At 42.7% G+C, this 12,585-nt stretch overlaps 1 protein-coding gene across 4 annotated transcripts in view; it reads right to left on the reverse strand.

Annotated features, from left to right (window-relative positions):
- Positions 1-12,585, reverse strand: part of auts2a (activator of transcription and developmental regulator AUTS2 a) — a 986,792-nt gene that overhangs the window by 54,646 nt on the left and 919,561 nt on the right. For 2 of the 4 annotated variants that reach the window (XM_068008149.1, XM_068008152.1), the window contains exons 8-10: positions 11,579-11,832; positions 3,934-4,169; positions 454-498 (exon numbers count right to left, since the gene is read on the reverse strand). In XM_068008149.1, the coding sequence (XP_067864250.1) occupies positions 454-498; positions 3,934-4,169; positions 11,579-11,832 (535 nt within the window). The remainder of the gene's footprint in view (positions 1-453; positions 499-3,933; positions 4,170-11,578; positions 11,833-12,585) is intronic. The other 2 variants (XM_068008151.1, XM_068008150.1) reach the window with 2 other exon arrangements.

Genomic DNA, 12,585 nt, shown 5'->3' on the forward strand with positions numbered 1-12,585 from the left:
GAATTTTCTGGATAAAGTTTTTCCCTTAACATCCTGTCATTCAAGTCCAATTACAGTAAATGCTAAAAGGTCAACAATACGTTAGGGACCAGAACTCAATAACCAGTATTTTGCCTCATCAGAAAGTAGTATTTTGGTAACCTGGCTAGTCTCAGTGCCCTTAGCTGGCCTGACTTTATATTGCAGCTTAAATGAGAACAGTGCGTCTATGCCATATTCCTATCTAACTTTGCTTCATTTGCGCTACACTGGCAATATTGCAAGCGGAGCACATGAATGAAGGCCATCAATACAAAACAACGGCCCACTAACAACCTGATTTTCTTATACATTTTGGGGTGTTAATGCATGAACTAGAAAGCTTGAGTTGTCACATTAATGCTTGAATTAACACAGTGCTTCAAGGGTTGTCTATGGCTGGAGCAAGCTTGGTGTAATGGTGAGTTCACTCACACTGTGTCGGTAGAAGGGATCAACTTTTGTTGGATATTTGTCAAACTGCAAAGGAATCAAAGCACGTCAAACAAGTTATGGTCTGTTAACACAGATTCATTCTCATTGCCTTGGCAACTCAAGTTCTACTGTTCAAAAACAATCTGCAACATAAAATATATCCAGCTCCTGGACAACATGCGGTATGTATTAGATATTTTAATACAGATCCATAGTCTGCCCTGTGCAAACGTTTTGTATTTCATGAGACCTTAGATTGACATCCTGTTAAAAATATAAAAGACAAAATACATTCAAGGGTATCATTGATATGTAGGCCAGGGTATTCTGCTTCTGTGCTCACCAGTGTACAACTTTCTGTCCATTCACTTTAATAGGCAGAAAGTCGCAGGCTGGCGAGTGCAAAAGTAGAAAACCAAGGCCATAGAATTTATTTTTGGAGGGAAAGGGAGTTTTTTTTCCTTCTTCTCTTCTCCACTTCATGGTCTCCTCGTCACAATCTGGCCAAGTAGATAAACTTCTTTCGCACTGCCACCAGTCCCACTCCTGGTCTGGCTTCTAGAAGTTTTTTCTTTAAGATGATGTGCCCTCGTCATTTTCTCTCCCTTAAGGATGGTGCCTGGCCTCCTGTCACTGCCTCTCTCCTCAATTGCAAGCCAGTGTTAAAGAAACAGTTTGTTTTTAACAGAATATCGCTCTTATATGTGACAGAAATACATTCAGGAGCTGGATGATGCTAAAAAAAACCCCAGAATTTGTAGGTTACAAAATGACAGTGTAAAAATCCAGTCCCAACATTCAGACCAACTTATTTTCAGCTACAAAGCATCATGAGGAAGATCAGCCTGGCTCCTTCAAAGCCAGTCCAAGGGGTTAACATGGTAATGCTACGTAAAGATGCCAAACCAGAAGGGAATTTGACTTCCACATAAATGGATAGGATTTCAGGTTCAAAACTGAAACTGTTTTCTTAAAGAGACTGCATTCCTTTTCCTTGACCTGTCTCGATTTAATGTGAGCTGTCCAAATGTTACTGACCTTCTCAATGAGTTCTGTGTAGGTTTTTATTTTAAAAAAACTTGGATTTAAACAGTGATGCATGATTTGTTAAAGAGCTATAAATAAACAGTGTCCAATATAACCTGTAGATTTTAATGGATACAATCTGTTTATATTTCTTCAGCCTCACAATAAATAGGTCAGGTTTTGTCCCTTTAACAATCCATCATTTTGGTCTAATAGAAAAGGACACTGTCTCTTTAAACACAAACGTTCGAAACCATGAAGGAAAAGATGAATAAAATACATAATTGTAAACAAACTACATGGACCAAGTCTCTGCAAGAGGTTCCCATACTGCTATTCTTGTATTTGTAAAACCACCAATGACTTGCAGCTATAAATATGAGACTATTAAAAACAGGCTTAATAAAAGTTTAAAATTAATTGGACTGACAATATTTACAGTGAAGGCTCTGAACCAAATACATTACTAAAATGTTGCATGCAGCTAACTTTTATTTTAAGAACGAACAAATTTGCATTTATATAGCAACTTATCACATCTTCAGGATGTCTCAAAGTGCTTCATACCCAATGAATTACTACTGAAGTGCAGTCACTGCTGTTTACTAGGCAACCATAGCCACCAATTTGCACAAAGCAAGGTCTGACAAACAACAATGAGCTAAGTGACCAGTTTTAGATGGTGTTGGTTGACAGCAGAATGCCGGCCAGGACACGGGAGAAATCTCTGCCACAGGTTCTTTTACATCTACCTGAATAAGCAGATGGAGACTCAGTTTTTAATGCTTCATCCGAACGATGTCACCCCCAACAATGTTGCGTTCCCTCAATGCTGCAGCCTAGGCTACATGCTCAACTCAGAGTGCGGCTTGAGCCCACAACCGTCTGACTCAGAGGTGAGAGTGCTACCAACTGAGTCAAGTTGACAGTGTTTAATGAAGAAATTATGAGCTGGATTTTCCTCCACTATATCTCCTGATTTCAGGTGGCATAGTAGCAGAAAATGAAGGGAAATGGGGCAGGGAGACCTACCGTTGTCATATAATTATTTTTGCCCCACTTCATCCCTCTTCCTTGCCCTTCCACCTCAAAGGTTGTCTGGACACCTATGGTTTCCATCTATACATTCCCAAATCAGCTGCCTAGAGGTGAGCTTTCTGGAGCCTCTCATGATTTTCCTCACCTCTTGAGTTGAGTCACTCCACCAAGCAGTCTGGCCTGGCTGAGAAATGGCCTTATTCAGTCACAGAGAAGAGCAGAATACAAACAGAAGTTTCAGCTGTGATTTGAATCACAGCTTCTCTGACTGATACTTTGAAGCTCTGCCAACAGCTACAGGCTCATCTCAGTTGTGAAATAGAACTCGAGTTGTAAGATTGTCAAAAGAGAGACTCACTCATGCAAGTTCTTTATTTTGAGTTTACTCCACCGCCTCCTCTCTTCTGTAAGTGCCTCTAACTTTGCAGTTCCCTTCAGTTAGGAAGGTAGGGCCATCAACAGCACACATTTCTTTATGATCACTGCCAATGCCGTTTTTGAGAGACAGCCATGCCAGCTCCTTGTACTTCCCTCTATTACAGGAGGCGGACATGAACTGACAAAGTTCACACCCACCACAGAAGGCAAATCTGAGTGCCAAATTATGTGAAATCAAACCCATAGCTGGATCCTTGTGAAGCCTGAGCTGCAGCCATCTCCCTCATCTTTTCAGGTCCAGAGTCAAGATACTTTACAATTCCTCCAATGCAGAGAATTTATGACAATTTACATACAAAAGCTCTGTGTTTTGCAGAGAAACTCAAGACATAAACAGTGGTAACAATTTATGGCTACAAGCAGTTGCTTCGATGGCAACGGTGCCAACTCAATGCACAAAAGATCTTTTACATTATTGAAGCTGCGCGACTGAAACTTTACACAAAATATGTTTGTACTTCTGTCATCCAATCGGGTGCCTTGTTTGTGCGCATAAATTGTTCCTTGTTTGCAACCCAGAAATTCACGATGACATCAGACGGGTAATTTTCTGACTTCCTGTTTCTGTTAGGGAGTCTCATTTGCCAGTAGCGCATATTGGAAATGTGGGCACCTGATTTTCCTACCACTTAAAACCAATGCTCAGAAAATTGTGCACAATGCATGTCCAAATCTCCGATATGCATTCAGAATAGCTGAGGTTCCCTGCCAGATGCAGAGTCAGACAATTGCCCCTGTGATCATAAATTCACAATAGCACACATAATTGAAGAAAGCTGGGAATGAAACTCTAATTAGCATTAAGGAAACAAAGTATTTATGGTTCAATTATCAAGCATGGCTAGTAATTGCACGCAAAATGGTTGGTACAAACAATTTTGAATCTGTTGTCAATAAATAGTGACGGTGGCTCACAAGGGTCAGAATAGTACAAGTGATATAAGGGGAATAGAGTGGTTGTGCTCTACTTATCCTCACATTTCTGCCTTGGGTACGCACCATGGGTGGTGCAGGTGTTGGCATGATGGCCGTTGGCGGGATGGTGTGCGGAAACGGCGCGAACGTGTGCTGATGAGTGTGCTGATGGGTATGCTGGTGTTGATGCTGGTGGAACTCCGCTCGCATGTACGGTGGTGGCCCCAGCGAGGCCCCTCGGTCGGCACTTTGAGAGGCCAAAAATCGGGTGTTCAGCTCTTGCCGCAGAAGTTCTTGTTCTATGGAAGACAAATAAACAGTGTGAAGAGCTATGCACTGCTCAAACGCCACAATATAACACACAGAATGAATGGATGCTCCCTGTTGTCTATTATCAACTGCTTTTCAATAAACGTCTCATACTGCAATTCAGTGAAGGTCATGCAGTATTGAGACTTAGCAACAGTTTGGTACAGGAAACTTTGGAACTGCCACAAAGGTGGTATAAATACAACTCTAAATTGTACACACATATTGCATGCAACATCAGATATCGGGATGCAAAGATGTCTATATATTATTACAAACCTTGCAAATGGCTTGTACTTCCTGTCCCTGAACATTACTTCCTGCAACATGTTTTGTGGCAACATTTCTAATGGAAGCTTCCACGGTAAACATTTATGATGGAATGCTGTATGTAAACATTGCAGAATGGGAAAACCCTATGTAAACATTTTGCCATCACAGTTGGAGCATAAAGGCGGACGGGGTGTACAACAGGCATCCGACTGAACTCGTCCCGTTCCCGCCTGGGGAATTAAGTTAAAATTGGGGCTAAAAATACACTTCCAGGTACCAGATCACAAAACACCAAAGTTAACGTTTGCAGAGAAAATTGAAGGCCAATGCTGCCAGATATGGGAGAACCCCCCCCCCACCCCCATCCCAGTTCAAGCGCTCCCCCTCCCCTCACTTCTGAAAGACACTAGGGGCATGATTTTAGCTCGGAGCTGGGAACCCAGTGCATGCGTAGATATTCGCGTGGGGAACCCAGATGTCAAGTGTCTTCCACATTCTGCGAACTCAACTCAATTGAAGGTAAGTATTTGTGCTTCTGGGTTTCCCACATGCCAGGCTACCAGGTTAACAGGCTGGCTGCCTGTCGGGAGGGAAAGGAGCCGCACATCGGAGAGGAGGGAGGGAGATCGATCGTAGGCCTTGGAAGATATCGAGGTTGGGACGGGGTTGGGGGACGTGGATAACATTGGGTAGGCCATTGAGAAGATCTGCCGGCAGGGGGAGGCGGGGGTGGGTGCCTCCAGATGCCCACCCAACCACCCCCCCCCCACCCCGTTCTTGAGAGTTAAAATTACCCCTCTGGAATCTACTAGTGAGCCATATTGTACCAGCTGATCTGCCAAAACTCAGGTTTCCACTCTACAGCAAAGTCAGAACAAAGGATCCTGTCTCATTGTACCAGATCCATACCACATGAAAGACAGCTTCATATCTGAATTAAGGGGTAGGCAGTTGCAAGATATATTAGACATGTTGTCTGGAAATTATAGACACTCTGATAAGGCTAAGAAAGCCCTATCTGATCATTTCCCTCATATAACTTATGAATCAATCACATTTCAATGGGTTTGACAGCACAAGAATGAATGTGTCCATGATTTTTGCACACACTTATGTCAACAAGCAGCAAAATATAATTTCATTTAATGCTAATTGGGAAATCTAAACAAAGATGTGACATTTTGCAGTGCTGAGCCCTGGAAAAAGAGATGATTGCAGATGACCCTTTCGAACTGATCAGAGCACTTGATCTAGCTAACTGTCGTGCAGTAGATGTGGAAACTAAGCAACAAGTCTCTTTCAATCCAATAAACGTCAAGCACAAACTGCATCACAACATGGCGAAAGCAGTATAGCCAAGTCAACTGGAATGATGTGTGTTATTGCTGCAGTGAAAATTACCCCCATACTGGTGAACATCTAGCAGAGGGCATAGAATGTTGTCCATGCAGGAAACAAAGTCATTCTTCAAGAATTGTCAGTTATCCCAATGTAGATCTCTACAAAAACATCTGATTAAAAAATGGTGGCCCTGTAACATAGTCACAAAAATACAGCCAGTCAAAACAGCAAAATGTGCTTTTAACCAAATGTGAACACGATACACATTTAGTCTCCATATCAGAGCAGAACACCATCGATCCCATAACGAGCAGACAGCGATAGTATGTCAATTCAAGTCATTGTTGATTCTGGATTTCCATGGAATATTATTGATGAATCCAGTTACCAATCTTTTGGTTCTGAGCTTTGAGTGAAGCTCCACCACACGTAGATGCAGTTAGTTCCAATTGGTACAAAGACACCTCTTCTAGTGCTTGGTAAATTCTTCACTCACATCGATTCTGGCAAGCAAGCAGTCTCAGCCGATACTGAGCTGATTCCAGGGGGATGGAGTATAAAAGCAGGGAAGTCATGCTACAACTGTACAGGGTGCTGGTGAGACCACACCTGGAGTACTGCGTACAGTTCTGGTGCCCTTATTTAAGGAAGGACATACTTGCATTGGAGGCAGTTCAGAGAAGGTTCACTAGGTTGATTCCAGGTATGGAACATAAGAACATAAGAAATAGGAGCAGGAGTAGGCCAATCGACCCCTCAAGCCTGCTCCGCCATTCAATAAGATCATGGCTGATCTGATCCTAACCTCAAATCTAAAGAACACAAGAAGTAGGAGCAGGACCCGGCCACTCAGCCCTTGGGCCCTCTCCGCCACCCACAGGGCCTTGACCGATCCAAACTCAGTTTCATGTCCAATTTCCTGCCCGCTCCCCGTAACCCCTAATTCCCTTTACTTCTCGAAAACTGTCTATTTCTGTTTTAAATTTATTTAATGATGTAGCTTCCACAGCTTCCTGGGGCAGCAAATTCCACAGGCCTACTACCCTCTGAGTGAAGAAGTTTCTCCTCATCTCAGTTTTGAAAGAGCAGCCCCTTATTCTAAGATTATGCCCCCTAGTTCTAGTTTCACCCATCCTTGGGAACATCCTTACCGCATCCACCCAATCAAGCCCCTTCACAATATTATATGTTTCAATAAGATCGCCTCTCATTCTTCTGAACTCCAATGAGTAGAGTCCCAATCTACTCAACCTCTCCTCATATGTCCGCCCCCTCATCCCCGGGATGAACCGAGTGAACCTTCTTTGTCCTGCCTCGAGAGCAAGTATGTCTTTTCTTAAGTATGGACACCAAAATTGTATGCAGTATTCCAGGTGCGGTCTCACCAATACCTTATATAACTGCAGCAATACCTCCCTGTTTTTATATTCTATCCCCCTAGCAATAAAAGCCAACATTCCGTTGGCCTTCTTGATCACCTGCTGCACCTGCATACTAACTTTTTGATTTTCTTGCACTAGGACCCCCAGATCCCTTTGTGCTGCAGTACTTTCCAGTTTCTCGCCATTAAGATAATAACTTGCTCTCTGATTTTTCCTGCCAAAGTGCATAACCTCACATTTTCCAATATTGTATTGCATCTGCCAAATCTCCACCCACTCACCCAGCCTGTCTATATCCCCTTGTAGGTTTTTTATGTCCTCCTCACTCTCTACTTTCCCTCCCATCTTTGTATCATCTGCAAAGGGTTGTCTTATGAGGAAAGATTGAACAGTTTGGGTCTATATGCATTGGATTTTAGAAGAATGAGAGATCTTATTGAAACATATAAGATTCTGAGAATCTTGATACGGTAGATGCTGAGAGGATGTTTTCCCTCATGGGGGAATCTAAAACTAGGGGGCATAGTCTCAGAATATGGGGTCGCCCGTTTAAGACGGAAATAAGGAGGAATTTCTTCTCCCAGAGGGTCGTGAATCTTTGGAATTCTTTACCCCAAAAAGCTGTGGAGGCTGAGTCATTGAATACATTCAAGGCTGAGTTAGACAAATTTTTGATCAGCAATGGAGTCAAAGGATATGGGGAAAGGGCGGGAAAGTGGAGATGAGGTAAAAATCAGATCAGCCATGATCTCATTAAATGGCGGAGCAGGCTCAAAGGGCCAAATGGCCTACTCCTGCTTCTATCGCTTATGGTCTTATGGTTTGTTGTGAAAGGAGAGCCTGGTTGTCTACATGATAGCAATACAACTCATTAAACTACCTTCAGCAGTATGTAGCATCAATATATTATCAGAGGATATGTTTGCAGTGCATTTTCAGTTTAGGTACGTTGAAAGGCATGCAGGTCAAGCTGCATATTGACAAGTCTGTTCCTCCTGTTGCTCAGCATCAGAAAAAGATACTGTTTGCTCGATGGGAGAAAATAAAGCTGAAAGAGTTGGAGAATAATGGAATAACGAAAAATGCAGATGGTCCTACACCTTGGATTTCGCCTCCAGTAATTATTGGCAACCTGAAGAATCCCAAAACGTCATGTTGATATATAAGTAGCACACAATGACATTACGTATGATTAACATGATGCTTCAACCCTGGATGTAATTGTCACAGAGGTAAACAGATCATGTGTTTTCTCAAATCTGGGTATCACCAACTACAGCTCGAGTAAGAGAGTCATTGTATTATATATGCAGCACACATTGGTCTGAAGTGATACAAAAGGTTAACTTCCACCATATCTTCAGCAGGAAAGATATTTTGACATCCCTTCTGACAAATTATTAATAGAATCCACTTATACAACAATGGTTAACAATTTAAGGTGTTAAAAGATCACAAGCCTTTGTTTCCTGTGTTCTCCAAGGCACAGTCTAAACCTTCTTCTTGTATCAGCAGAAAGTCTAGACTTATTGTATGACCGTTAATTAACGGCTTGGGTACAGATTTGAGCATATCTGATGCACAACTAGTTTAGCTGTCCATCGCCAGATTTGGCTGGATCACATCAAGTTTTGTCGGATGTCACTCTCCTCTACCAAAACTGCCCATGCCTCCAGGATCACCCTAGAGAGAAAAAATAATCCTCGGCTTCTCTTCTCCACCACCAGCTGTTTCGTTAAACTTCTCTCCCCTGCCCCTTCCCCCCTCACCTGCAACATTTGCGAGGAGCTCATGGATTTCTTACTCACCAGCATAGAGACTGTCTGCTCAGCTGGTTCCCCCTTCAGCTTGCCCATCAAGCCAAGACCCCTCCCCCCCCCCGCCGTTTCTCCCCTGCCCTAGCTCTGAACTCGCATTTTTTTTAGTTTTTCTCCCAACTTCTTTTATGCCCTCTCCGACCTCATCTTGCCTATGGGACCCACTTCCTTTTCACTTGACTCCATTCCCACTAAATTACTCACCACCCAACTTCCATTCCTGACCTGTATGTTAGCCTCGCCTCAGTTACTGTCCCCCTCCCTTTCAAAACCGCTATCATCAACCCCCTCCTTAAAAAACCCACCCTTAACCTCTCGGTATCCTTGCAAACCACCGCCCCACCACCAACCTCCCTTTCTTCTCCAAAATTCTTGAATATGTTGACGTCTCCCAAATTCTTGTCCATCTTTCCTGCAACTCCATGTTTGAATCTCTCCATTCAGATTTCTGTTCCTGCCACAGCACTGAAATGGCCCTAACCAAAGTCACAAATAGCATCCTCTGTGACTGTGGCCATGGTGCATTATCCCTCCTCATCCTTTCTGCAACCTTTGACACGACATCCTCCTACAATTTCCTCCATTGTTCAGCTCGGTGGGATTGTGCTCGCTTGATTCCACTCTTATTTAACCGATCATAGTTAGAGCATCTCCAGTCCCAGCTCTTTCCACCCCCGCACCATTAACTCTGAAGTCCCCCAAGGATCTATCCTTGGCCCCATCTCTTTGTCATCTACAGGCTGACCCTTGGCGACATTATCTAAAGACACGAGGTCAGCTTCCACTTGTAAGCTGATGACACTTAGCTCTGCCTCTCCATCGCATTTCTTGATCTCTCCAATGCCTCTGCATTGTCAGAATGCTTGACCAACACCCAGTCTTGGATCGACCACAATTTCTTCCAGTGAAAGATTGAGAAGACCAAAGCCATCATCTTCGATCCCTGTGATCCTCCTTTCAAGCACTCCTTAAAACCCAACTCTTTGACCAAGTGTTTGGTCACCCTTCTTAATATTTCTTTCTTTGGCTCAGCATCCATTAGTTTTGATTACATCTCTGTGATGCGCCTTGAGACATTGAAGGCGCTATGTAAATGCAAGTTTTTGTGGCTGATGTTAATCGTACTGATTATGGGTCACGTTATCCAGGTCTGCATGCTGCCATTAGTCCTACTTCATAGAAAGTTAAGGAATTCATTAATTTTGTACCTCAACATTCTGTACCCAAAGCAATCATTCTAGTTGATATCAAGCAAGCTACGCCGAAGAATCTTACAAGCAGCTGTTCAGTGCCTATGAACAAATCAATGGCATAAGTTGGAGGCCAACTACTGGCAGCTAAGGCTGGTTCGACATGAACTATCAATGAGAATGATATAATTCTATGCAGTGAGCATGTAGCCATCCCAATGGAGCTACAAGATCAGGCAATATCTCTTGTCCACATTGTCTATCAAGAGATAATCAAAATCAAAGGCCTCCTTGGAACCAACGTGTGGACTCCAGGCATAGACAATAAAGTAAAAGCAGCTGATAAAAACATGTCTTAGCCGTAAGGTGACAATTGTTGAACACAAGGAAGCAGCGCTTGCCTGGTCAGGTCTACCTAATTATTCATGGCAAAGTTAGTTTTGATTTTTGTGGACCCTTTACAAAATGAGACGCTCTCTTATTCGTGGTCCAGGATTTCTCCCAATTTCCACAAGCTGAAATAACCAAATCCACATCGCCTACAGCCACTATTCTGCATCTAAGCAAGATTTTTCCTGTGTTTTTACACAGAATTCCAGAAGTGTTAAAGTCAGACAACAGATCTTCATTTCAGCGTTCAAATTTCAAGTAGTTTATAGAACATCTTGGATTTTGCCAGCATCGAATCACACTGCAAACAGCTTGAAAGATTCAAGAGAACAATCAAGGAATGTCTCCAGGCTGCTTAATCTTGGCAGCAACAAAATGCCGGCTGCTGGTTTGCCTCTATCCATTAGCTTTAAAACATACAACATGGTAACTGTGACAACTAGAAGCAAGGTTGATGCGCAGATATCATCAACCTTCACAAAATTTTAGGATTATGTGCCAACTGAGTAGGGTATAGTTTTCCCTCTAGGAGACACTGCAAACACTGAGCCAATTTATGATCATCTCAAAGGGTAATGGACATCTACATCTGCCATGACTTTCACAATTATTATGTTTTGGAAACATTTCAAAGATACATTCTCACACTTTCAATTATGTGCAAGCTCTCCGACTGATCAAAACAACCTAACACCCAATTTACTTGAACTAACTGTAAAACAAAGAAAACAACCGGTCATGGAAAAGTAATGAGGTTCCCCCATAAAAGTCATCATTGGGTCAGGTAGGCACACAACACAAATTATACTCTTGAAGATATGGCAATTTTGTATAGTAAGGATATGACTACACTATATCTACTCCCAGACTACCCATGAGACTTAAGGGTTTAAGCCAGTGGATTCCTACTTTGTTCCTTTGTTTGGAAGTTCATGGATGATAATGATGGAATAACATTCCTTTTTTAATACATCAACATAGTTGAAATATCTTTGCTGTCACTCACCTGAATACCCGGCCCCAGCAGGGTGACCTGGAACCTGAAGTGCACTTGACGTCAGTGGAGGAGGTGGTGGCAGAGCTGTATGTGGGGCAAACATAGTGGGATGATGCGAATGATTTGCAGGCTGTAGACTAGGTGTAAAAGTATGTGAAGTATTGTGGGCCGCGAGGGCCAAAGAAAAGCTCGGAGTGGAAGGATGATGGGAAATGTGTGCTGGAGGAGCTTGAGGTTTGACTGGAGTGTTGCTTCTGCTGCTGCTGAGGAAAGAGAGAGAGAGAAACAAAAAGCACAATGAGATTCATAAACAACCTTCATGAACAATTTTCACTTAATACTGGCACTTACAGCATTGCCAACACTGGCAATCTCATTTATGATTTATTGATCCTGCACTTTTATTAATGTCCACGACTCATGAGATAATTTCCACATCGTTCACCTGAGGAAGGAGGTAGCCTCCGAAAGCTTGTGAATTTAAAATAAAATTGCTGGACTATAACTTGGTGTTGTAAAATTGTTTACAATCATGAGATAATAGGGGAGGGACGAGTCTTCTCCCTTTCCTATCACTGCGAATCATGTACATTAAAATAATTGTGCAAAATCATTGAATCAATAATGAAATCACAAGTGTGAGCAATGTTGCATTTCAAGGGGAATTGTCGCCATGCTTGAAATGTCTTGTAAGTTATGTTTCCACGTGTACATAGACTGAAGGGCACGATAACTAATTGGAGATTCAGGAGCACCCATGTTCAAATCGACAGTGTCTGCCAATTTAGCTGTCTCAGCCAGATTTCCTACTCCTGATTGCTATCCAGTGATACCTGCTGCAAAGCATATGGTTGTTTGGATCAAGCTGGTTGTGATGTCCTTCACTGATGACTGTCATCAGTTAGCCTATAAGCCACATATGTAGACTGGCCTCTTGAAACCATACCCCATGAATCAGGAGAAGAGGAGGCAAAATTGGGGGAGTAAAGTTGCTCAAATAGCATTTGATGTGTCAC

This window comes from Heptranchias perlo, chromosome 28 (genome assembly GCF_035084215.1).
Source record: "Heptranchias perlo isolate sHepPer1 chromosome 28, sHepPer1.hap1, whole genome shotgun sequence".
In the NCBI taxonomy this organism is placed as follows: domain Eukaryota; kingdom Metazoa; phylum Chordata; class Chondrichthyes; order Hexanchiformes; family Hexanchidae; genus Heptranchias; species Heptranchias perlo.